Source organism: Nannobrachium achirus, assembly GCF_963921795.1.
Source record: "Nannobrachium achirus genome assembly, chromosome: 6".
Lineage (NCBI taxonomy): Eukaryota > Metazoa > Chordata > Actinopteri > Myctophiformes > Myctophidae > Nannobrachium > Nannobrachium achirus.
The window spans coordinates 13,996,192-14,023,926 of NC_137815.1; the positions used below are offsets into that span (position 1 = coordinate 13,996,192).

Below are 27,735 nucleotides of genomic sequence, written 5' to 3' on the forward strand. Positions count from 1 at the left end.
TTTACATTTCACCACCCAAATAAATGTTTATTCATTTACATATTTATACATGTTCATAACCAATCTTCAGGATTTTAAGCATAGATTAATATGCTAAACATCTAGTATTATTCTTTTAGTTATAAGGAGCTGAACAAATTATAACTGTACAATACATTTTTTTTGTTATACATCTTGAACCATTACCAATTACACTTCCATTCAACGGAAAACGGAACCCTTTTTTAGTGCAAACGTCCTGTTCATCGTTCATGATAGTCAGAAATGGTCCACACAGCCAATGTGAATGTGATTCTAACGTGTAACGTAATCTGTAAGAAGTCCCCAGGATTCAAGAGACAGTTGACAGTCATGTGTTGTGATTATCCTTCATCTGTTTTCTAATCTGTATAATAAATATTATGCTATGATGTTACCAACATTACCACTATTCCCAGACATAAATAGCTATAGTACTGGATAATTAAAATTAAACGATAAAAACAAAACTAAAACCGATCAACTTTACAGACATCGGTGGAAGTTGTATGGAGGAGTAAAAAAAAAAAAAAAATCATGTCTCTCCCATTTTTTACAGTGAATCCGCATAATGCTGATTTATTGGTGGGTATGGGATGTTTCGGGAGCGTCCCAGATTTTAAAGATGGAGATTTTTCACAAAGGCAGTCTATTTCTGGTTCTTGAGCAGCTCATCGATCTGGAGCTTGTACATGTTCTTGACATCTTCCAGGTCCAGCCTCAGCTCCTCTGCCTCCTCAGCCTTCTCTCCGTACATCTGAAGGATGGTGTTGTGCCTCTGCTCCAGATCCTGAAACATTTACACACAACACACAACAAAGTTGATCACACACAGACAATTGCAGAACTGGTACAGTAGGTGGATTTTGAGGGGCGTAACACTAACATTTTAAATGTATACCTGACATTCGGGAGCTCAGATGTACTACACTAGATCACTGGTTCTCAACCTTTTCAGGATGTGACCGCCAAAATAATCATATTTTATCTGAGCTTGTAGATTGGCTATTTTCTGCCATTTTTGAAAATGTCTTAAAAGTATAACTTAGTATAGGCTTAGTACTACCACTTGAGCAGGGCCCAAATTAGGTTGAGAACATTATCTGAAACAGAACCATAACAATCTAATCCAGAACCTGTGAAATACGTTAGATCAGTGGTTCACAAACTTTTTAGCTCAAGACCCAAGAGAAATTCGACTTTTCCCCGGGACCAAACTAGTGAAAATAGCAGATCTACAGTACAAGCTCACGTGTCCCTTCGCGCCGCGTTGTAAGCTTGTAGATCTACTATTTTCAAGACCTTTTAAACTTTAAAATAATAATAATAAATACATTTTTGAAATTGACTCGATACCCTAAAGAATTAGTCCACGACCCAAACATGCAACCGACTGTTTGGGAAACAGTGCGTTAGAAAGCACACCACGGTCACTTAGTTCTTGTAGCCAAAAAGAGTCAACAAACAGCAACTGGTAGCCAACTGCTCTTACTTTGAGAAGAACCTTCAGCTTAGGGATGTCCTTAACCTTATCCTCCATGTCATCGTTTTCATTGGTGAGTCGGACAAGCTCCTCAGCCATGACGGAGCGACTCCTCTCCAGACTAGAGATCTCCAGCTGAAAGAGTGAACGGTGAACATGACAGTGAGCATTATGCCCTAAGGTGCTACTGTATGCCCTCAGTGCCCGTCACACAGCCTTACAGGTAAATGTCACAGAACTTTGAACGCTAAAGATGCTATAATGGTGTTATAATAAGAACGAAGATGAGACTAGAAGCAGTGCTCTTCCGAGCACAGGTCTCCACCAGGCCACACAAATCGGCCTGTTATAGCGCCACCATGAGGCTGATTTAAAAAATGTGGGGCAGAGGTTCTGAATTAGCATCCAGGGAGTGTGTGTGCTCAGTTTGGCAGCGATCGGGCCAACGGCGCCGGAGATTAGCTGGTAACAACCAGGCCACACAAATCGGCCTGTTATAGCGCCACCATGAGGCTGATTTGAAAAATGTGGGGCAGAGGTTCTAGATTGGCATCCAGGGAGTGTGTGTGCTCAGTTTGGCAGCGATCGGGCCAACGGTGACTGAGATTAGCTGTTCACAAACTGCGAGGACGCACGCACGGACGCACGGACGGACGGACGGACGGAGGGGAAAACATACTCTCCCTCAGCCTTCGGCTGGTGGAGACAATAACAACTTTGTAGTGAGTTTTTAGGCAATAACGAAACAACTAATAAAATGAATAAAAACAGACACACGTTAGTTAAAACTGAGATTAATCAGGATTAACATTTGGCAGCATGATTCTAGAGGCAACAAATAACAGTTAAGAAAAAGTCAAAGCACACCTGATGCCATGCTTTAGGGTGATATCACACACTGAAACATAACTTGCCGTAGTGCAACACATAGTGAGTTTATAGATCTATTTTTGGTGCGCGACACGGTGCAAACCAATATCGGGGATTACTGTCCACAAGGTCAAATCTTAACATTTTAAACATGTCAGAAGCCAAATGGGCAACAAATACAGCTAAACTAGGGTTTATTTGTAATGACGCTGCGTAGAATTTAGCATAGGGTGAACAGACGTCCCGTTTTGGCCGGGACTGTCCCGCTTTCAAGCTGCGTGTCCCGGCCGGTGTCCCGACAAATATCTCTAAAACACTAATATGTCCTGGTTTTCAAGATTCACAACAAAATTGTCCCAGTTTTCGCCAGAGGTTTCAGTGGTTGCATAGACATTTAACACTGAGACTGTTTGTCAATCACTCACTGGCTGCATGGAACCCTGCGGTGTGTATGTATGTGCGTCTCAAACGTTAGAGAATGGGCAATATGGTCACCCTAGTTTAGCATCCAGTCTGTGGAGTGAAGTGAAGTGCTACCTGCAGCTGTGCTATCTCTCCTTCTCTCCCTTTGAGCTGAGACTGCAGGTTCTCTATGATGCTGGAGCCTCCAGACAGCCTGGCAGCTTCATATAAGTTGGTGCCACTCATGGACATGGACATAGAGACCAGCGAGTGGTCCAGGGGGTCATCCTAAACAACACAGAATCACACAAACAATTAAAAAGAATATTATGCAAATGTTGGTCTTTTGTATTACCTTCGCCAACAGAGTTTGACTGGGGTCATGTTTTCTAGCCTGGCGGGGCCCGACGTTATCTGTGTTCTTCCTTCCACAGTATAACGTCTGGCCTTTGGCCTATTGGCAGCTTGAAAAGTGGGCGGGAGTACTTGCCTTGACAGACAGACTCCTCTAACCAATCACCATCTCTCAGCCAGTCGGAAGAACGGCAAACAAACACGTCTTTTCGGCCGATAAACTCCACTAGCGCATCATCCGTGTTGCTTTTTAATTGTTGTAATTGATTCCAACTCTGAAATAACTGCACTTATTGGTTGTTTTATGGTTAGAGCAGCGTTAACTGTTACACTTTTTGCATCGCGAGGGCAGCCATTGTTGTTTTGAAAATGCTGCAGCCTGCTGCATGCATCTACGTCACCGTCTACACATGGACCAATCAGGGAAATCTTTTCACTTGTTGTCAGGAACATGGTCAGGAAGACTACGTTTGTTGTGCGGAAGCATAGTGCGGAAGCAGTCACTGATTGGCCCCGATCAGAGAATAATCGGTATACTCGCTGCCAATCAACGGAAGTCCAGACGTTATACTGTGGAAGGAATGAGTGAGTGAACGCAGATGACGTCGGGCCCCGCCAGGCTACATGTTTTCACCCTGTGCCGTTTGTTAGCACAATAACTGAAGAATGGTTGTGACAGATTTTAATGGAGCTTGGAGGCGAATGTTTATCACCTTGCCCTGAAGAGACAATTAACCTTCGGGTCGAAAGTAATGATCTTGGTCATAGCATGACAATTGCTTAGTGTTGGCGGAGGTATGCACTCTGATGAGCGCAATTTTTATGTTCTTATATTTGAGTCATGGGCTGAATGCATATACGCCATTTTGTTCTACTTCCGGGTTTCTTTCGACTTCCTTCACAGGTGTTACCGATGATACTAAGTAAGGGTCTGTTCCATTTATTGTACAGTGTTTTTTTTATTTTTTATTTCCAGGACCCCCATAACTCTGAGAGTGTACAAATGGAAGCAAATGGACCCGCAACACACCTGTATGGGGACATTTGGAACCCGCTCAAGGACACTTTGAGACCCACTGGTGTAGCAGAGTGTTTCCAGTGAACCAATGAATGAATAAATGAATGATTTTTTATTTCGGTCTTAAAGTATGTACAATGTTAAAAACATTAAAACAAAACAGATTAAAATAAAGAAAACAAAAACAAAATTTGGACCGAAAAGGTGTAAGCAAGAAGCCTTAGCTGCACAACAGCAGCACCCTGACTCTGTTTGACCAGAATGGAACACACCCTTCATTAGTATCATCAGTAACACCTGTGAACAGTGGTGCTTTGGGTTTTTTTTTCCCGGGCGGACGGTCATTTATTGACGTCACGTGCACGCGCGTGCACGCGCCTCTAGAGGCTATTTAGATAGAAATGATGTCAGCAGATCTAATGGTGGGAAAACAATAGTTTTCTAGTCTTAATTACATTTGCATTGTTACTTAAGATTTTATGTTCTACTTTCTTTTAATTCATTTAGAAAATACAGCGCTGCAGTAGGATAGAGAAACAAAGTTTGGCTTGAACGAATCTCAAACACTAAATACCACAGTAATATGGAGCCATGTATGAGGACACACACATCGACACATGCACATGCAGTCACAGCTGGAAACCTAGGTGTTAAAGTAGGCTATATATCCATATGAATAGAGGCTTGAGGACGCTCACACATTCACCACTAGAAACCTGTTATGCAAGTAGCCACTGATTAAAGTATTGCTTGTAGTTAGCGGATTCGCGGGGTGGGGGGTTGTCGCGGCGCTCGCGGGGGGTATGCACCATAGGTATGCACGTGTTTACACGGTCGTGCACCGTTCGGTGCCGTCTGTGCGCGTGCATGTGGGGAAATATTTCCGGCCACACGGCGTCCGGTCCCGTCCGGCCCCCAAAGCACTACTGCCTGTGAAGGAAGTCGAAAGAAACCCGGAAGTAGAACAAAATGTCGTATGTGCATAGAGCCCATTGGAAGCTGGTTCCAGTGTGTTTGCTCCTATTGTAACATGCACATTATGTGACTGAAAAGAGCGTCTGTGTACCTGAGAGAGCACAGAGGTGTGCAGGCCGGCGTTGTCCGGCCCGCTGATGGAGCTGGATCGGGACAGGGAGGGGGTGGAGGAGGTGGGGAGTTCGCCCACAGACAGCACCATGGACTTCCTCTCCTGGTGGACAAACACAGGGGCGTCACAAGGGAGGGGAAGTGGGACTGAGTTACTAGGGCCCAAGGTGGAGGGGCCTTAATTATTTTATGCTTTAACTATTGAAAAATATCAGATATACAAGCTCACAGCGCTGCACCGAGTGCCACGCTGCAAGCTTGTAGATCTGCTCTTTTTGAAAAGTTGTGAAAATGTGTGCAAATCTTTGAATATACTTATTTTTTAAGTGAACATTTGTTACTCAAATTTGGCTTCTGGGGGGGGTCCCTGGAACTAAATATTTTGAGATAGAGGCTACAAGTCATCTTTTCGACAGCCAAACCTAACCCTAACCTCCGTGGGGTGAGTAGCGATACCTGCCGACGCTCTGTTGTCGAAATGATGTGCATTCGAAAAAGCGAGATTTCACCACGAACAGCACATACTGGTGTGTCCCCTCACACAGGACATATGGACTTGAGTTTGATGATCTGAGCTCACTCTCTGTGGGCACTAACAGAGAAACTTTGTGCATGCTGCAAGCTCCGGTTGTATGAGTGTTGTGTTTTGTTTATTTTAATGTATTGTAATTTGTACTTTTCAAGTTTTTATTATTGGGTTTTCGATTATTATTTGGACCCAATGTTTCATACAATAAACCCTTTTGTAAATCCCGCCCCATTCTGCCCTGTTACTATGATGGGACATTAACCCTGGGCAGATTGTTTTTATAGTGGAAGTGGATGGGATTTTTTTTCCCTTCATAGCCTCATTACAGCTATATAAAGTACCAAAGGAAAAACACCTAGGTGATATTAATAAAAAGGGAAGACAAAGGTACAGTAGTTACATTGCAAAACAGGGGGTTTACCTGAAAATATATGTTTTAATGTGTTTAATCCCAGTGGGACAGAATCCTCTTTGCAGATTCTTTTATAGTGGAAGTGGATGGGATTTTTTTTCCCTTCATAGCCTCATTACAGCTATATAAAGTACCACAAAAAACACATCTACGTGATATTAATAAAAAGGGAAGAAAAAGGTACAGTAATTACATTACCCGAAAAATAAATGTTTTAATTAGTTTAATCCTCTGGATCAGAGATAGAAAGAGAAGCGCATTGCATCTTGGGTACTAGGAAGAGGACAGAGAGAATGTTTCTCCTCACATAATAGGCTGGCTTTTCGTAATTCTGCCCATTTAAATTATATGTACCCAATCGTGACTCTTAGACCATTGATAAGGTACATGTGAACTAGTTTGTTGAAGCTTATTCGTTATGATGAGCGAGATCGCTTGACGCTTGCCGTCGCTATCACCGTACCGGCCGATCTCCGTGTCGCGCACTGCGGACAGTTTTTGAAAGCCTGAAGCAACATTCTCCACTGCACAAACTCCACCCCCGATAGCAAAAAGTGAATGTTTTTTTCTGGTTGGCCAGTCAGGGAGTCTCAGGGACCAATCAGAAGGCTGACAAACGGTCTATTGTGCCAATAAAGTAAACTAAACTAACTAGATAAAGTCTAGATCAAAACAAGGCCAGTACGATAGCTGGAGGATATACATTAATACATCATGTATTACCCTTTCCTTGAGGGCTTCTTGTGCTAGGTAGCATTTCTTCTTCTCTTGCTCCACCTTCATCTTCTCCATCTCCAGCTGATTGGTCAGCAGCAGCTGGTGGGCGGAGCAGACAGAGGCAGACATGAAGCAGTTGTGCACAGGGAAGTAGGGCGTCACAGAGCAGAGGGGAAAGGAACACACGCTACCTTCTCTTTCTTTGCCTCTTCTATCGCTCGACTGTGTTCCCCGCGCAGGTTTTCCAACTCAACGTGCTCCCTAAAAGGATTAGAAAACAATAGCAATAATAATAATTAAGGGAGCCTTATATAAAACAATCCTGTTGAATTGTTAATACAGAGATTCATTGCAGAATCCATTTAAACCAGCATTTTGGTTTAAATTAGTGGTTCTCAAAGTTCAAAATGTCAATGTCTACCATTAACTCTGACAGTATACAAATGAAACCAAATGGACCCTTACGGGTCCATTTGGTTTCATTTGTATACTGTCAGAGTTACATACTTGTAAGGGTCAAATTTAGACCTCCCAAAGGGAACCCAGAGAGTCCCTGGACCCCACTTTGAGAACCACTGGTCTAAATGGGCTGTCAATAATAATAATAATAATTATAATAATTAATAAATGACAAAAGCTGAGAGACTGTGGGGGAAAAGTTAACAACTTTCAGAAAAACATGTTTCAGATAAAAAAGAAAAAACTGCATATATTGTCCAAAGAATCATAAACAAACAATGGTTAAATGTTAACAGTAAGATGCTTTCTAAACAGATAACATGCGGTGACTGTTGAGAACAAAAAAAGTGAAAATCAAAATTTGAGAAAAGAATCTACGAGCTAGCCAGGAGTCGAACCTAGAATCTTCTGATCCGTAGTCAGACGCGTTATCCATTGCGCCACTAGCCCGCCGTGCTGCAGTGCTGTGCTCTGACACACTAAAAGGCTGAGGCATGCGGCCTGGTTGCCATGCAATGCAAGGCATGCACCACTGCTTCCATTAGGGGGGAGCAATGTTCCCTCTTTCTTTCTTTCTCTCTTTGTCATTGCTTTCCCTAGACTCCTTTTGACATATTGTTTAAAATAGTATATATTTTATCTATAAAAGCCTGCTGTGTAAAGGAGTTGTATACTCAGCATTTCACTACAATCACTAAACACAAAATAGCTGGTGCTTGTCTTTTATAATATGTTGCAGTTCCAATTGTTATTATTAGTTTATAGTTTTAAATGACCTAAGTAGTATAGTATTAAATTACCTAAACTGAATCTGTTCTACAATGTACAACTATATGTATCCTCCTTTATATCACATGTCAAATGTTGTAACAGAAAGCAGTTTAGTTTGCTTTATAAGATAGTAATAACATAGCAATAACATAGTAACAGTAATGTAGTGTATTACTACATAGTAACGTGGGGGATCGTCGCTAAACAGAAACACGAGCTGAGAAAAGAATCTACGAGCTAGCCAGGAGTCGAACCTAGAATCTTCTGATCCGTAGTCAGACGCGTTATCCATTGCGCCACTAGCCCGCTGTGCTGAAGCAGGCCTCTCACACCGCACACAAAGCTGAGCAAACTGCCACGCTGCCTGCATTGACTGCTTCCCATGTGGGGGGAGGGGCGGCTCTGTGAGGGCTTTTAGCACCAACCCCCTCCTCTCACTTCCCCACACACAACTGGTTTGCCCTGTTCGCTCTACTGTCTGCACTGACATTACCAGGGAAGACACGTTTATTTTCACCTTCTTTCTAAGAAGTTTACACATTCTACAATGGTGTAACAGTGGTGTAATATACTGGTGTACCAGAACCAAGAGTTAGAGGTGTGAATGTCAATATTAATACATACGATACATGCAGCTGTTAGATTAATCTCTGAGATATCATAACCATTTAAACTCTCCATACTTACTATAGTAACACAGACCAGTTGCACTGTGCTCAGTTAAAAAAAATTCTATACCAAATCTCGTCACCGAAAACATCCGTTTTACAAGCTCACAACCTGAACGCGTTATTGACACAATGTAAACAATGGTATACAATGGCCAAAGGCAAGTTCTTAAGTATCAACCATGTAACCTGAGATGAGCCCAACAGGCGTGAATCGTGATAAAATGCAGAACTAAATGAGTATCGGTTTCATTTTATCTTTGTGATGACACCGTTGCTCATTTAAGAGTTGAGAAGTTACCCTGCTATACATATCAATGGAAGCCCCACAGCCAGCTGTCACGGAGAGCCCTGCATTCCACAAAGGGTTATGTTGAGATGCAGCGTGACTGAACAGCAACTCCCTGGTGGTCTAGTGGTTAGGATTCGGCGCTCTCACCGCCGCGGCCCGGGTTCGATTCCCGGTCAGGGAACACTCCTTTTCAAAAGCCCTGCTACCACCTCCTTCTCAAGCCCATTCTCAAAACTCAGAATGAAAGATTACCCGTTAGTGGAACAGCCATCAACATAGAGTGGGTGTAGTCGTCTCTTTTGTGTCCACAGAAATGTCTGTGAGGCACTTTTATTTAGCTGGCACAGGCATTACTAAATGAAAGTGCCATAAGGATGTTTCTTTGATTGTAAAAAGGAAGACCATGCACCAATTCAATTTAGGCCTAGAATTATTGAATGCTTTAACTACTGAAAAGATCTACAAGCTCACAGCGCGCTGCAAGCTTGTAGATCTGCTAGTTTTGAAAAGGTTGTGAAAATGTGTGCAAATCTTTGAATATATGTATAAAGCGAACGTTTGTAACTCAAATTTTGCTTCTGGGTGGTCCCTGGAACTAGATATTTTGAGATGGGGTCCGTGGCCAAATAAATATCAGTTTGGGGGTCCTTGACACGAAAAGGTTTGAGAACCACTGACATAGCAGTCTCTCAAGAACAGACTAACTGAGCTCCAGTTGAAGTGAAAAGGACCTTTTCTTTGACGATGGCTGGCCAGATTGCTGACATAGAAACATAGGGTTTTTCAAAAAACCTTAGAAGGATTCAAAAGACACTTACAGAATCAGGTCAAAATTCTAATTGTCACAATTTTTCAAAAATAGCAGATCTACAAGATCGCAGCGCGGCACTCGGTGCCCCGCGCTGTGAGCTTGTATATCTGCTATTTTTCAATAGTTAAAGCATAAAATAATAATACACTATAATGTGTATCTGTTCTAAATGGGTTAAGATAATTTAATTAAGGAGTTGTGCTTCACATTCTCCTGCACAAGTCTATTGAAACACTCCTCAACAAAGAACTGCAGCTACTTTCACTTCAAACGCACCTCATGGTGGCATGCTATGTACACACCATCATGATATGATACTAATATTCTAAACATCATGTACAAACCTGCTATTACATAAGCTATTGGTATATACTGTATATACAGATCAATCTCAGAAAATGTGAATATTGTAAAAGTAAATATTCTTGAAACTTTCATATATTCTACATACCATGCACATTCAGTGAATTATTCTTTGTTTTTTGTTAATATTTTGAATTTGTATGGCATACAGCTCATGAATATCAAATGTCCATATTTCAAAATATTACAATATTACACAACACTACTCAAAACAAGGATTTATATTAGAGTCAACCTTCTGAAGTTAGAGTTGCTTCAAGTCCAGTGGGAAGTTTCCGAAGTCAGTTATGATTTGGGGAGCTATGGCATCTGCAATACCTTTTTACAAAATATTCTAATTTTCTGAGATTGATCTGTATCTTACTCGCTTATTTAACCTATTTCTATCCCACGTTTGAATTTTTGTTTCTCTTCTTCTACCTTCTCTCTCTTATCACGGAACACTACAAAAATATATTGGAAAAAAAGTCATTTCCACCAGTAAACCTGTGATGTGACCATAACCCATTCAGGTACACTATATTGTGTATCATTATTTTATGATTTAACTACTGAAAAATAGCAGATATACAAGCTCACAGCGCGGCACCGAGTGCCACGCTGCAAGCTTGTAGATCTGCTATTTTTTTTTTTTATCGTATAAGTGTCTTTTGAATCCTTCTAAGATTTTTTGAAAAACCTACTGTATGTTTCTATGTCAGCAATCTGGCTCGCCATCGTCAAAGAAAAGGTCCTTTTCACTTAAATGGAGCTCAGCTTGAGAGACTACTATGTGGTTCTCAAACCTTTTCATGTGAAGGACCCCCAAAATGATATGTATTTGGCCACGGACCCCCATCTCAAAATATTTAGTTCCAGGGACCACCCAGAAGCAAAATTTGAGTTACAAACGTTGAAAATACATGTATTCAAAGATTTGCACACATTTTCACGACTTTTTCAAAAATAGCAGATCTACAAGCTCGCAGCGCGGCACCGAGTGCCTCGCTGCGAGCTTGTAGATCTGCTATTTTTCACTGGTTAAAGCATTCAATAATTCTAGGCCTGAATGTGGTAGCAGATTGTGACTGCGTGTTACCTGCTGCCCTCGTCCTCCAGTCTCTCCCTCCTCTGCCTCTCTGCGTCCAGCTGTCCCAGGACGCGGCCCTTCTCCTGGCGCAGCAGGGAGTTCTGGGACTCCAGAGAGGTCAGCTGGGTCTTGATGGCCAGCAGCTCGTCGGTGGCGGAGCGCTCCTTCTCCACGGCCACGGCCAGCTGAGCCTGGGCGTCCGCTGAGGAGGGGCGACGCACAGAGGGAACCATATTTTAGACCAGGGGTCTTCAACGTTTTCAAGCCGCGACCCTCAAAATAATCATTTTAACTGGGGACCCCCCCACAGCACTATGGGTTGAAGCATTACATTTTGTATAACCCGGTTCTATTGTGAAAATAGCAGATCTACATGCTCACAACGCCTCGCAACGCAAGGCGTTGTGAGCATGTAGATCGGCTATTTTCACAATTGTATGCATTTGCATATAGATTTTGCATATAGATCAGCATGTATTGCATGTAGATTTGCATGTACATTTTGCATGTATTGCATGTATTGCATCTATTTTCACAATTTCTGCCTCTAATATTTGACAATTTGGCCAATGTTTATTTTATAGGTATTACAATTGTCACTTTAGAAATAAGCATATAATATGCTCTATACACTTACAATTTGTTGGTTTGATTACTTTTGAGTGAGAAAACAATGTTGCAATTATTTTGGGGACCCACAGGTTGAGAACCACTGTTTTAGACTATTGTTCAGATCGGGGCAGTGGTTGTCAAACATTTTCATGTCAAGGACCTCCAAATTCATATATTTTGATACTAGATCATATTTATCTGGGGACCCCCTGGAACCCCCTCTCCTCGGACCCCACTTTGAGAATCAATGGATTAGGCCGGGGTAACATGGAAATGTATAAATGCTGGCCTAAAACAGTGGTTCTCAAAGCGAAGGGGGTCTGTGGGGACACCTAGAGGTCCTTTGAGGGCGTTGCATCAAAATCAGTTAAACTACAAACTACTACTTCCTAAAGGTCAAGGATGTCCACGATCACAACACCAGAGGCAGCTCCACTCATGTTCAACCTAGATTTAACACTATAAAAGGCTCTAATTCGTTCTCCAGCTATACCACCAACATGGCCACAACATAGACACTGGCCTACAAGATAGAACTTTCTCCACAGAGAAATACATAGCAACTTGGGGTCCTCGACATGAACATGTTTACTGGCCTAAGAGGTAGAACTTCCTCCACAGAGACTCTTGTTCTCACCTAGCCTATCAGAGATGCTCTTCTCCAGCTTTTCCCAGGATGCCGTCTGGCCTGCCAACGAGGCCTGCAGGTTCTCAATCTGCCGGAGGAGAGGCCGCGTGGCAGAGGTCACGCCTTGACTCAACTCCTGGTTCCTGGTTTCTGCCTCCTGCAGTCGCTGTGGAGGGCAGGACACATATGAAAACATTTAGGTTTGAGTTATAAATATCTGTAAAAAAAAAAAGATAATGCGAGCTCTCGTCAGTTGAATAGTTCACAGTTCACCATTAATCACGCTGAGGAAGGCCGTGGGCCGAAACGTCCGTGTTTGTTCTGCTGCTGGGGCTTTTCAATAAATATAAAAATTATATTTTTCAACCTGGTGTCTCGATTTTGGGCATGTCATTATAGGTGACAATTCTCAAATATATAAATGTATATATCTTTTTAAATAACATAACTACAAGCTCCAACACGGCACGACAAACCCACAAAGTTGTAAGCTAGTAGATTATTTCTCTCTATTTGTCATACAATTACAACAAAGTTTAAGTTGGTTAATCTCAGTTCATATCTCATCGCACGATGGTATCGCATGCGTCGGAGTGTAAATGAGGCATTGCTGAAGTGCCCTGGCTTTTTAGATTGATTGAATTCTTTATTAATCAGAGTCAGGGCAGTCCACATTTTGGTGGCAGAGTAGTAGATTTTCCCATGACTCTGGGGAAGATGCAGTAGTATCGAAACGTCAGTCACTCCTCCTTGTACCAGTCCAGCACCTTAATAAAAAAAGGCTTTAACTGTCCAAAATGCTCCAGTGTCAGTTTTCTTCTACAACTGCTGTTGTCCTGCGTATTAGGCTGGGGTGCGCCTGTAGACTCCCTTTCTTTTTGAGAACTTTCCGATGTTTATTCTAAACTAGCCCTTACCCGTTCAAAGATATGAGCTCCAAAATGATGTGCAGTGTGTGGGTTATGGGATGTGCACTGTGCATACAGTATATGAGGGATGGAAAGTAACTTTAACTGGTGCTTGCATGATAATATGTAGGAGCATCAATGTAAGAAATACCCGTTTCGTTTAATGGCTCCCCCCCCCCCCCCCTCCCCCAGCCCGCCCGCTCACCCGGCCACCCGCCTGCACACACCCGCCTGCCTGCACACACACACACACACACACACACACACACACACACACACACACACACACACACACACACACACACACACACACACACACACACACACACACACACACACACACACACACACACACACACACACACACACACACACACACACACACACACACACACACACAGAGAGAGCTGGTTAAACATGTTGCCTCATGCTAGATGCAGAATAGATGTGCCTCATGCTAGATGCAGAATAGATAGTAGATACACCATAAAAATGCTAATATACAGCATATGATTTGTGAAAGTGACAAACGGGCTTCACAGTTATGTTAGGTGTGTTCATATGCTAATGGTGATGCGATTTCAGATCAATTGCTCCAGCCACTGAGGAGAAACGCTGTTTCAGACAGACAGACAGACACTCACTCACTCACTCAGACATTCGCAAAATTATAGTATAGATGTGGGTGGTACGAGATATAGAGTGTTTATTCTAAACATGGGTGGTACCAGTTAGATAGTGCCCTGGCTCTCTGCCTTACCTGTTGGAGCTCACCAATCTCGTCCCTCAGGTAATCCTCCTTCCTGCCCTGCTGCTGCTCCGCCCGCTGCAGCGCCAGCCTCAGGTCAGCCACCTGGAGTCAGGGGAGGTGGAGAGCATTGTAGGAAGTGGATTTCAACCTTTTTCATATCAAGGTGCATTATATATTCGCCCTTTGAGCTACAGACCACCACTTAATGAGATTTAGTTTCTAAGACCCAAAATCAAGAATATTTTGTTATCTTTGGATAAAGATTTTGTCCACAATTCCATGCTGTATTGATGTGGTACCATAGGATTGATAACAGGCAAATGTTGATCATGTTATATTTTTTTTTACGTTCTCTAATTGTGCAGGGGTCATCCAGAGGGGGGTCCTCAGAGTTACTACATGGGGACCACCAAATCTTTATAAGATAGGCACTTTTTTATTGACATGAACCACTTGAACACTAGCTTCCCTATTCTGAAGGGAAGATAAGCCAAAACAAAAATATTGGGGTAATTTAGATTTCTACATAAATCCTTTCTGGAGGTCCCAGCAAGAAACATTTTCAGATGGGGGTCCGATGGGCGGCCAAATATATTATATAAATGTGGGGTCCTCGGCACGAAAACGTTCTGAGAACCACTGTTTTAATTCACAACACTGCATGCAGAGAATGAGCCAGTGTTTACCTGGTTGGCCAGAGCCTCCTGCTGCAGGCGGGCCTCCTCCTGGGCTTTCTCCAGAGCCAGGCTCAGCTGCTCCTTGGCCTGGGTCTCCCTGCTCAGAGCTGCCTCCTGGGCCTCACTGACCCTGCTGGCTTTGTCCTTGTGCAGCTCTGCCAGCTCCCTGAGACACAGAGGATGGAGAATGTTGCTGTCAGACACAAAACTCTCATCTCCAAATTCTAACTTTTTGTGTTGTTTTTTTTTCTTTCTCTACCTCGTAAATTAACACCCTAGTTGATCATACTAGATACTACAGCGTCACACAAAAGCATCAAAAGTAGCAGATACGCAAGATCGAAACGTGGCGCAAAGCGAGGTGTTTCGAGCTTGTCCATCTGCTACTTTTGCCATTTTTTTTATTTGAATCCTGAAGAGTAACAGTTTTGGACATATGAGGTTTCCACCCGACAAGAGGACTGTGACCATCACGGCTGTGGCTTGTTGCTACATACACAACTCTTCAATTGTACCCACACACCAAACACAGTATTCAATGGATCTTTCATTTTTATTGCGTTAATTACTTGGATGGATGTGGTGAGCTCCGATTGAGTAACACGTTAGTAGTTGTTTAAGCATGCATTCTGGATTCTATTGAAAGAGGTGTTGGGGGTGTTCATGTCTGGTTAGCGGTCCATGTCAGCAGCTATTCTAAAACACTTGACTCATGCGCATGTTGAAAGGGAGTTACCACATTCTTTGATTTTGCGATCAAGTGATTCACGTTTTGTGTGTGCTTCATCAACACCCATTATGAGGATGATGATTTTATGTTTGAATCAAACTATTGGTTAACAATATTTTTTGGTCTATGGGAGTGTCGTAACACTCTCTCACAATAACTCTTCAGTTCAGTAGATTAAACTTCTTCTGCACTTTTTGCCATTTTGAAAAACAACTTTTTTACAAGCTCACAACGTGTCTACGTAAATCGGCTATTTAATGTTTTTTTTTTTTTTTTTTTTTCAAAATAGTAACAAAGTTTTTCAAAATAGTAAAATGTGTCAAGAAAGTTTAGGCACAAGGGGTAAGGCCCTGTGTGTAAATGTGTTCTAGCCCACTGTACTTTAGTGTTAAAAACACACACAGAGCCATTGAAAACCCATGTAACTCACCCGAATGCTGTCAAGATTATCCTATACTGTACTTCTTTGTTTACCCGGGAACCACGGTGGGAGTTGACATGAGGCTTTCATTGTTCTGGTAACTTGACACTAATTTGCAGCTCCTCGCGTGCACATGTTTTTATGTTAGGATGTATTGTGTGCATGACGCTAAGTGATACTCTGAACAGGTGCCATATAATCTGATCTTCAATCTGACAAGAGTTCATTGGGATAATCCCTGCATGTAAAGGAAGAGTAGCCAGAGCTAACTGAAGTCTGTCTCTTTGTTCTCATAGAAGAAGTTTATTCTCTTCCATAAAGGCCTCACAGTTTAACTCTACTGGTCTACTGTTGAGTTGTGAAACGATTAATTGAGTAAAACAATTTCAGTGATTAAATAATAGTAGCGTTCACGAGTATGTGAACGCACATCTTTATTCCATGAGGATGGAAAGTTAACATTTTTGACGGCTGGGTAAACACACAGTAAGCAATTTGGGTGACTTGGGTTCGGTCAATCTGGGTAGGTAACAGTAGGTAACAAAACAACATTTAAAGCCTAGAATTATTTAATGCTTTAACTATTGAAAAATAGCAGATATACAAGCTCACAGCGCGCCCTGCGAGCTTGTAGAGCTGCTATTTTTGAGAAATCATGATTTTTTGTTATATTTGTTTTTGCTTTTGCTAACATTTGTAACTCAAATATTTGCTTCTGGGGATTCCCTGGAACAACATATTTTGAGATTGGGGTCTGCGGCCAAATACATGTAATTTTGGGGGTCCTTGACATGAAAAAGTTTGAGAACCACTGATTTAGAAGAAGGATTTAGAAGATGCTTATAGAATCGGGTCAAAGATATTCAAAGACTTGCACAAATGTTTTGATTATAAAAGATTAGCAGATCTACAGGCACAAGCCTGATCTGCTATTTTTTAATAGTTAAAGAATAAAATAAAGGTTAAAGTGGTTCAAATCTAAAAGTCACAGATTCGCGTTCAGGTCTAAACGAGGCATTATTTGAGTTACTTGTAAGAGCTGTCCAGAGCAGCCTGGAGGCTCCTGTTGCTCTCCTGCAGCTCCTCCATGTCAGTCTGCAGCCTGCTGAGCTCCTTCTCCTGGCGCTCCACCACACCGTTCAGCTTCTTGATGTTCTCCCTGTGCTGCTTTTCCACCTCCTCCTTCCCGTCCAGCACCTACACACACACACACACACATACAAACATGCAAAAACATTTTGGTCATTGATTGATTGATTGATTGATTATTTTATTAGACAAAAATGGAGAACAGTACAAGTATAGTCAATACAATTGAAATGTAGTACAGTACAAGTACAGTTAAACACCCTGCCTAAAAGGAACATCTCAAATAAGACCTTTTTACGGTCTTTTTTACGTTGAAAGCCCTCTGTATTTAATTCATGGACATAATAAATAGCAAGCAAAGAAAACATTCAATAATACCGGTATTGCAGTTATAAACACACTATATGTACAGGATCGGGGAAACAAGGGGGTGGGGCTAAGGTAAGGTACATACAGTATCTGTACATAGGCCTACATAAGATAGTTCTATACGAGTTCAAAAAAACAAGCCATAGGCTTGTTTGGGTGTATCCTTCAGTTGATCTTGTACCAGTGAACTGCACTGTCATGAAACTGTGCCCTTTCCTATGCAAACGTCTAATTAAGTCTTCAATCAATCATTATCAATCAATGCAAATCCAAAGGTAATGCTCTATGAGTTGAACAAAATATACCTATGTTGTGCTCACTGGCCAAACTGATTTTAATGATGAGGAACTAAGTACATTTTGATACGAAATCTACAAACAAATTGAAATTGAAATTGAAAACTCTCACAACTAACATTTAAAAAAAATAGCAGAAATAGCTGATGTACGCTGTGACCTTGAAGATTGGCTATTTTAGCTATTGGTCATAATGACTAAGTATATAGGAATGAAGCGGGTCAAACACCTGCTGCAGATGTTTGAGCTCCTCCTCCTGTTCCTTGAGCTTCTTGCTCTGTTTGATGATCCTGGCGTCGCAGTCCTTCTCCTTCACACGCAGCTTCTTGATGATGTTGGAGTGCTGCAGCTGCTGCTTGGACAGCTTCTCACCTGAAACACGTTTAAATAGATACAGTCAGGTATCAAGACGCTGAAGCGTAAAAGGCCCCATTAAACTTTGCCTCGTCCGCATTGGTGGGAGAGACGGGACGGCGAGTGTGACATGGCTGCGATTATATTACAATTTTGAACGTCTGCCTGCGTGCACATGTTCAAAAGTCAGAAGCTAAGAACCTAAAGTTCCTTCACTGGCACTGACCTCCAGACAACTTGTGCCATGGCAAGATAGCATTAACAATATTCTTTTTTGTTGTGATGGGTAGAAACCTCCTATCTCCATGTTCTAACTTTTTATGTTTTTTCGTAAATTAACGCCCTACTTGACCATACTACAGCGTCACATAAAAGCATCACAAGTAGCAGATCCACAAGCTCAAAGCTGGAGCTTCTCCACCTGCTACTTTTGCATTAATACTGAAGAGTAACATAATGAGGTTTCCACCCAACAGAGACGAGTTCATGTTATCCTTGTAATAATAGCCAAATATGATGTTCAAAGCCAGTGAGTCTTCTGTATGTTAAGTGTATTTATACAATAGCAAGATCATATTTTACTTGTCACTCAGACACTATTGTGAAGACCAAGTATAGAAACACAAGGAGTGGTCTCCCATTTCTAGGATAAATGTCAGCTTACAATCACGTGTACAGTGTCTGTGTATTTAACCTGAACACCTTGTTCTTGTAGGTTTGTTGTAAGGAATGTGATGTGTTGAAAAATGTACAAAAGGTGTGTGCTCAGAGAAGATACATTTGAGCACAGGCAGGACAGTCTCCTAATGACCAGTATTCAATAATAATATTTTAGGCCCTGTTGCGTTAGATATTAATTTATAATCAATAGTGAATTAGATTTTGATTTAGATCATTTTGGATAATTGCATGAAGGATGATGTATTTGGCTGAGAAGGGATACTCTTTCACCACCAGGAAAGTTGCGTATATGAACAACACCTCAGCACAGACAACCTTGCCACCAACATCTGTGTGGACACTGTGGACATAGGGCCTAGTGCTTTAAAATCCAAACACTAATCAGTGTCAGCTTATTTTTGTGCCGTCTTTGTTTGAGCAATGCCGCCCTTGACAGACTCACTTGACAAGAAACACAGGACAGCATTATCAGAAGAGGTCTACTGCCCTAGTTTCACTACATCTTACATCAATTATTTCTATTCATTCCTGTTATACTCTGCAGATCTCACATTCTAACTAGAAGGCAGCAGTGCTCTTCCGAGCACAGGTCTCCACCAGGTCAGGGAGGTTATTGTGGCCTCCTGGTGGCGCAGTAATAGGCAAATGTGAAAAGGGTGCCATGTCATCTGTTCCCTAAATCTATCAAAAATCCAGCAGCTGGCTGCATTACACAGACAAGCATGCACTGTTCAACCGAGGAAGTATGTACACCCTAATCCATCACACCAGGGAGCTCATTAAATGCTACTTCTGAGATTCACTGACTCAGCTAAAGATGACGTGACAAAATACAAGTTCAATATTTGACAGTGTCTGCGTGCAGAGCACGTAGACAGCTGTAATGACTGATATAATCCAAACACTGCACAAGTTAACATCTCAGGGCATTCGCAAATATTGACATCTCAACTCAACTCACAATTCAACTGAGGTGTGGTTACCACCACAGCACCAGACCAGATATCGTGTGGCTCATTGATTTCCCTTTTATTCCAGAAGGATTAACAAGACCTATTATAACTCTGTAATTACTGTTGATATCGCTAGATAATACTCTTCACTGAATGTTGACCTGAGGATGTTAAAACAAAGTGTCATTCCCACTACCTCTAGGTATGAGTCTTTAAAGTTCAAGTCCCATAAAGTCCGAGTTTGATTCTGTGAGAAGTTCACACACAGCTAGAACGCACTATAATTGAGACCGTGTCTTGGTTGGACTGAAAAGACTCACTGTGACATGAGAGCAGGGGCGCTGCGAGCTTGTAGATCTGCTACTTTTGAAAAGCAGTGAAAATGTGTGCAAATGTATTTTTTTAAGCGAACATTTGTAACTCAAATCTTGCTTCTGAGGTGTGCCTGGAACTAAATATTTTGAGATGGGGGTCCGTGGCCAAATACAGATCATTTTGGGGGTCCTTCACGTGAAAAGGTTTGAGCACCACTGACATTGAACATTTGAAATGTTCAAAGAATTTTCACGATATTTCAAAAATAGCAGATCTACAAGCTTGCAGCGCGGCACTCTATGTGCTATTTTTCAATATTAATTAAAGCACAAAATAACGCGGCCAAATGGGTTAAACCCCCTCCCGCAGTGAATACTTGTACTCAGGGCCCAGAATTTGGTGCGACACTCCTGCATGAGAGGATGGTTAGTGGGAGCGTTTCAGGCAAACATTGTGCACTTTATGAAAGAAGCATGAAATTTGGCACACAGTTAGAACATGCCATATGGAACATTTTTGGCTATAGGGGCATCGCAGATTTGTCTTGGGAAACTTGTGGGAGCCAATCAAAGTTGGGCTCTCATAGACTTTACAATAGAGAGTAAAATAATACAAAAAATAAATATGCTTTAAGTAGCATGTGAGGGGTCAAACTAGGTGTTTTTCGGGATTCTGAATCCAATGCAAGCATTTGTTTTGCACGAAAAACAACCCTAAAACTGTGAAAAGTGATGACTCATCACTAAACCATAGTTTGTATGGGGTCCGTTTTTAGCCCAAGGAATGTTTTTCCTGCAAAACAATTGTTTGCATTGGATTCAGAATCCTGATAAACACCTAGTTTGACCCCTCACATGCTACTTAAAGCATTTATGTATTATTTTACTGTATAGTAAAGTCTATGAGAGCCCAACTTTGATTGGCTCCCACAAGTTTCCCAAGACAAATCTGCGATGCCCCTATAGCCAAAAATGTTCCATATGGCATGTTCTAACTGTGTGCCAAATTTCATGCTTCTTTCATAAAGTGCACGATTCCATCAAAATACTGCCCGAAACGCCTGGACTAGGTGGAGTAAACAAGGAATTGCAAACATAGAGTATGATGAGCCTCACCTTCCTCCAGCAGGCCTCTGATCTGCTCCTCTTTCTCTCTGATGATCTCCATGGTCTCGTTGGAGTTCAGTCTGGTGGAGAGCTCGTCTCGCATGCCCTTCATTTCCTAAAGAGGGGAAAGAGCAAGACGGCATGGTTGGTCACAGACACCCTGCATCCGTCTCATGTTGTGGTTGTCACACTACATTAAATCAAACCACCAACCTAACATATCTGAGTTTCTCATATGAAAAGGAACTAGCTAATTACTCAGACCTCCTCACAAGCAGAGAAGACCTTTAGAGCAACAAGCCGTTGGGGAATAACCTTAAAGTAATTGATCTTAGTTATCCTGAAGAAGGCATTGTTGCTGCAACGCGTATGCTGCAAGTGTATTTTCTATTCTTGCCATGCATTAGCCATACTATTAAAGGCTTTTACATTTTTCCACAAGAGTGTCTTGGTCTCTTCCCTTTTTGTGCCATTAAATGTTGTCACCGATTTGCACCAAAGAGCACCTTGTTCAGGATTTTTACTTTGCCAAACTGATGCACTCCTTTCTCTCTTTCTTCTACACCTTATTTAAGAGAGATGACAATCAAGCAGCGCCAATGGACATTAGTGTTAGTATAAAATTGCATTTTAATATTGATTATATTTTAGACACCACTCTCAGTGTTAAATGTCAAGGGCATTCTGTTTTGGAACAATATGATTTATATGAGAATCTGCCCCACTACAGGGACAGAGGTGATGACCAGGGAAATGTCAAAGTGTCCAAACACTTAGGAAAAGACTAAACATTCTTCGTCCTTGCTTCTGAGCTCACGAGGCTCGGTCACCCGACCATCTGATGACTGATTGTTATGTTTTAACTGGCTAAGAGAAAACGAATACAGTACACTGGTGTGGACTTTTATTGTGTGGGAGAGTATTTTTAATCTTTTTGGGGAAACTGTATTTATTCTTGTGTATGTTTACTGTGTTACCTTCTTAGCGATGTCCCTCTCCTTGCAGGCCAGCTGAGCCTTCCTCTCTGCTTCAGCGATGCGCTGGGTGAACTCCTCTTTCAGGGACTGCACGGTAGAGCTCTCCTCCTTCAGGCTGAGCACTTCACTGGAGATCACATTACACAAGCCCCAGAACATTATACAACATTGGCAGACAATGTGTCGGCATATTTGGTGGCACATGTGAACTTGCAAGGAACTGAGTGGCGGCAATCTTGTTTCTGCATTTTATGCCAGCATAACAACAGACCGCTGCCTAATCAAAGGCTCAGAGCACCTGCTGCACTCAGGCTGCACTGCGTGAATCTTGTGCTGTATCCAACATGTCAGCCATGTAAACAAACACACAAGCGACATTTAGAACTAAGCGTTGCTCTCAAGAATGTGTTTGAAAACATTTGAAGCGAGACATAGACAATGCAGTAACCAAATATTGATTCTACTGGATCAACACTTCCTTGTTTACGTTGAGGCGACGTTGCGCTCTGCGGACGACCAGTGCAACAGTTCCACTACAGTAAGCAAGGAAATATATGTTTTAGTTTTTTTACTTGGGTCAATGTAATCATTTATTTAGTAAGTAATCGTGTAATAAGCGGGATAACATCTCACTCAGCGGTCATTATCGAGTGATAGGAGCCCTTCAGGTTGATATGTCACCTCCGCTCCGCGTCAGTGACATAACAAGCCCATTTTCAGAAGAACTGTTGAACTGTACAGAGATGAAAACATCTTCTCTCATTAACGTTAACATTAATTCAGTCTGCTCTCTCCTATCTATCCGGCTTCATGTCGAGTGCACAGTATCAGCACCATTGAAAAATTGCAAAGTTGATTAGTCGGTTGCATATTTGTAAATTGCAACATTTGTTATTACAACTGGTGTGAAAGAGACGGAAACTGTCTGGCACTGATGAGTAAATCACACCCAGTGCTCTTTCAGGGGAACTAAAAATGAAGGCATCAGGAAGAAAATTAAATAAAATGTGTGTGTATGTGTGTGCGTGCGTGCGTGCGTGTGTGCATGCGTGCAATCTAACTCACTCTTTGAGGTTGTCACAATCTTCTTCGAGCTTGGCTTTATCTTTGCTGACTGTAAGCAGCTGTGACTCCCTCTTCTCCAGACGACTTGACAGCTCATCAATCACCTACACAAAGAGTTTTTTGTCAAATAAATCATATTCACTCAAATACTTCGATTGATACTGCCAGCTACACGGGGATACAACACCCCTTTAAGTTACCTGTTGAAGCTCCAGAATCTGGCAAGTGGACACACTCTTCATCTCCTCCGTGATTGGCTGTGCGAGGTCCCCGTCAGCGTGGGGGGTGGTAGCACCTGGCATAGGGGTGGGCGATAAGGAAAAATACAATATCACGATATTTTCCCAAGCTGTATCACGATACACGATCTTATCACGATTCTTTTTCATGTCGGTTTTTATGGTTATTTTTCCAAGTTACTTAACAGTACAACCACCTACAGTACAAGGTAACACAAACTAAAAGAAAAATGAGTAACAGACCATTTAGACCAGTGGTCCTCAATGTGGGGTCTAGGGACTCTCTGGGCACCTTTTGGGAGGTCTAAATTGACCCTTACAAGTATGTAACTCTGACAGTATACAAATGAAACCAAATGGACCCGTTTCATTTGTATACTGCCAGAGTTAAGGGGAGACCTTGACATTTTGAAGTTTGAGAACTACTGATTTAGACCAAAATGCAGTTTTAAATGAATTCCGCAATGAATCTCTGAATTAACAATTCAACATGGTTTTTTATAAGGCTCCCTCATTGTATCACAACATATACGATATCTCTGAAAAGGCATATCGTGGAGACATTGTATCGTCTCCACGATATTTATCACCATATCGCCCACGCCTAACCTGGCAGTGTGATGTCGTCCTCAGATTCTTGCTCCATCAGCTCTTCCAGCGGCTCACTGTTCACAGGCGTGGCGCTCCGCCCACTCTCCTCCATCTCATCCACCGATTGGTCCCTCATGGTTTCGTTGAGCGCCTCGTCGTCCTCCTCCTCCTCCTCCACCTTCTCCCTCACCACTACCTCCTCCTCCTCCTCCTCCTCCTCGTTCCGAACCTCGGCTGCTGCCGACGACACCTCCGCGGGGGGGGTGGAGCCGGCGGTGACGGACGCGAGCGTCCGGCTCCCGGGGACCTCGTCGTCCGAGTTGACCTCGCTGACGCTCCGGCTGTCCAGCGACTGCACGCTGAACGAGTCGATGCGCTCGAAGGCGTCCGAGGAGGAGCCGCAGCTCTCCGTGAGCTTGGGGTAGTCCTCCTGGCAGGGGAAGTCGCCGCAGGCGGAGGCCGAGAGGAGCTGGAAGGAGCCCTGCATCAGGTGGAGGCTGCCTCCTCCTCCATTGCCGTTCGCGGACTCCTGCCGGGAGCTGGCCGAGCTCTCGCTCAGCACGCTCTCGTGGTCCAGCACCTCGATGTCGCTGGTGGTGGAGGTGCCCGAGGAGAAGGCGCTGACCGGAGGAGACGGGGTGTCGCTCTGACGGTCCTCCGCCTTCGGCTCTTTGGGATCCAGGGGGACCTCCTCCTTGGGGAGCGACGGGGCCGAGGGGTCGGACGGGGCGGCGCGCTCGGGTTCGGAGGTGACGGCGGGAGGTGCAGAGGGCGACTCGGTAGCGTCCGGCGGAAACTGTTGTTCCGCGGCGGTCGGCGACTGTTCCGCGAGCAGCTCCACAGAAACGGCGTCCTTCTCGGTAACGTCCGTTTCCTCCCTGCTCTCGTCGGTGGTCTCGCCGTCGGCCTCGCGAGGACGATCACTGGGAGATGAGTCTGGAGACGCAGGCTGGAGGAGGATGGTGGTTTCTGGACGTGGTGAGGATGGTGTGTACTGAGTCTCATCCACCTGGCTGTCTGTGGCCTCCTGGTCCTCTTCACGCAGATCCTCAGGTCTCGGCATGGGAGGTTCTACGTCACCGTCGTCGTCGATCACAGCAGTCTCCCTGCTCTTCTTCTCCTTCTCCTGCTCCTCCTCTTGCAGCCTTCTGTTGGATTTAGCGGGCGGCACAGACACGACCTGGGCGTTGCTTTTGACACCCTCGCCACCCGGGGGTAGGAAGGCACTGAAAAAGCTCTCCGTCTCGTCCACGACAGTGCGGGTGACAGGAGTGGTGATGGCCTCGGACGAAGGAGGAACAACGTCAGCGGGCTCCTCTGACGGAGAGTCCCACTCTATCGTCCCCCACCCTCCGCTCAGCGGCGTCTTCACCGGCAAATCTGATCGATGAGGAGGGGTGAACATAATGATAAAATTATATAAAACAATCTCTCGTCTCAGATGATTAAAGAGGTGATTGCCATAGTTTCGCACTTTTTCTGTTTTGTACGTGTCTATGGAGTTAACATTACTCTAATAGACCACCGGGTGTGGTTATAATGTGCAAATGTGCCTTCCCTGTGTATTTTTGGTTTCTTTCTGAAAGCCTCTGAGTCAAAAGGCCCGATCGAAAAACATAGATGTAATTACATCATATGATCATCACCTCCCCTATTACCATACACGCAAACACTGTGGGTGTGGCTAACTTCAGCTGGGTCACCACCCACCAATCAACCAGGCATACTTAATGAACTGGTGGGTGTGGCCACATAAAATCATAATTTTAACACTTTCTGTTGACTTTTATTGCAAAACATGTTCTTCCTAGTATAATCATAATACCTTATCATCTTGTTTTAGGGGGGACCATGCACCCCATCTTTAAGTAACAACCTCCCTAATAGACCAATGCTGGCTGTTACACAAACACCTAGACCAGTGGTTCTCAAAGTGGATTCCAGGGACTCTGTGGGTTCCTTTATGGGGGTCTAAAATGAACCATACAAGTCTGTAACTCTTGACAGTGTACAAATGGAACCAAATGAACCCTCACGGGTTCATTTGGTTCCATTTGTACACTGTCAGAGTTAAGGGGAGACCTTGACATTTGAACGTTTGAGAAACACTGACCCAGACAACATTACACCATAGTATTAAAAGTGCTACTTTACCATCATAGGGCATGACAACCGTGTCATTCCACTGGTCCTCCTCTTGGATGTCCAGCACTCTGTCGATGGACTTCTGAGCGTTGGTCAACGCTTGCTTAGCAAACGTGGACAGGTGTGATGCGTTGAACCAGCTCATCTTAATGGACAGTTTCTCTACTAATCTCTGGCTAACAACACGTCCACTGTCTGTTAACGAGACTCTCGTTACGAGAGTAAGTTAACAACCATTCTGCAATGATGCCACTTCCACACAACAAGCTCGTATATAAGTTATAGCTAACTAAGGGTTTAGCACAGCTGTACAACAACACTACAAGACCAGAGTCAACACTAGTAGCTAGATTATGTTTGGCAGGTTTAAATCCCCGACTAAACTGCAAGTCACTCGAGTAGAAGGACAGCTTTACATTCCCAGCCCTCTGTTTAAGATCTCCGCTTCGATTAAAGCGTGTATATTCCCATGGTTTGGAGTTTGTCTCGGCTTCTTGGCTTGGCCATCGTCGTTTGTTTTGGTCGCTCTCTGTGTCTCAACTTGTAGCACCAGCTGCTAATGTGTTAGCCAACACTGCTACTTCCGTTCCACGTAGCACCATGACGTCACGGCTGAATGAGCTGGTCATGATGTCATGACGGCCATATGACATGACCGTCATGTTTCCACCTCGACCTGGCTTCTAGCGAGGTAGACAAACAGCAACGGCAGGCTAAAACAAACGTTCAAATTTCAAAAATAAAGTGCTTACCCAAGTCTAATTTGTGTGAGAATTGATGCCGTTTAACCATAATTAAATGCCGCTCCCATATTGTTTAATAAAAAGCATTTTTATCCGATCCCAGACCGGTTTTCGCAAGGCCACGCCCACATCTCAGTTGTCCGATAGGTGGGGTTGGCGAGGGAAAACAGAAATGATCGGATGAAAAAGCTGATTTTTTTTAAACAATATGGGAGCGGCATGTAATTCTGCTTGAACGGCATCAATTCTGACACAAATTAGACTTGGGTAAGCACTTTATTTTTGAAATTTGAACGTTTGTTTAGCCTGCCGTTGCTCTTTGTCTACCTTGCTAGAAGCAAGGTTGAGGTGGAAACATGACGGTCATGTCATCTGGCCGTCATGTTTCAGGGTTAGTCCTGTCAGAGGCAGAGAGGCTCTGTCAGAGTAGAGGTCTGCTGACGGGCAAGTCCTCCCACGATGACCAGTGGGGGGAAAAGTACTCAAATGTTTTATTTTTATTTAAGTAAAAGTACAATCATATTGTACAAAGTAGGCCTACAGTACTTGAGTAAATGTACTTGGTTACTTTACACCACTGCATGATGATCTACATAATACTAGTAGCCTACAGTAAAATAATGTCCAGGAAGGCTTTTGTAACTTCACTGCATGTCTTGTATTGTATCCCTAAAATACAATATAAACTGGAATCAGCATAAAGATACTTAAATGGTTTCCTGTGGAAATAAGCTTTCTTTTCTAGGATCTCCTTTTAGTAGAC

The 27,735-nt window shown here is 43.1% G+C and overlaps 1 protein-coding gene across 1 annotated transcript; it reads right to left on the reverse strand.

Moving 5' to 3' along the window:
• On the reverse strand, positions 1-26,768 carry tmf1 (TATA element modulatory factor 1). The gene is made up of 18 exons (XM_080727777.1): positions 26,239-26,768; positions 24,103-25,464; positions 23,455-23,549; positions 23,255-23,358; positions 22,190-22,316; positions 21,222-21,327; positions 18,033-18,175; positions 17,080-17,246; positions 14,908-15,064; positions 14,231-14,323; positions 12,572-12,728; positions 11,332-11,524; positions 7,081-7,150; positions 6,896-6,988; positions 5,212-5,334; positions 2,909-3,061; positions 1,511-1,636; positions 1-808 (listed from the first exon to the last, which is right to left on the reverse strand). The coding sequence occupies exons 1-18, from the start codon at positions 26,372-26,374 to the stop codon at positions 668-670; spliced, it is 3,546 nt and encodes a 1,181-aa protein (XP_080583903.1). The 5' UTR covers positions 26,375-26,768; the 3' UTR covers positions 1-667.
• Positions 26,769-27,735: the final 967 nt, after the last annotated feature.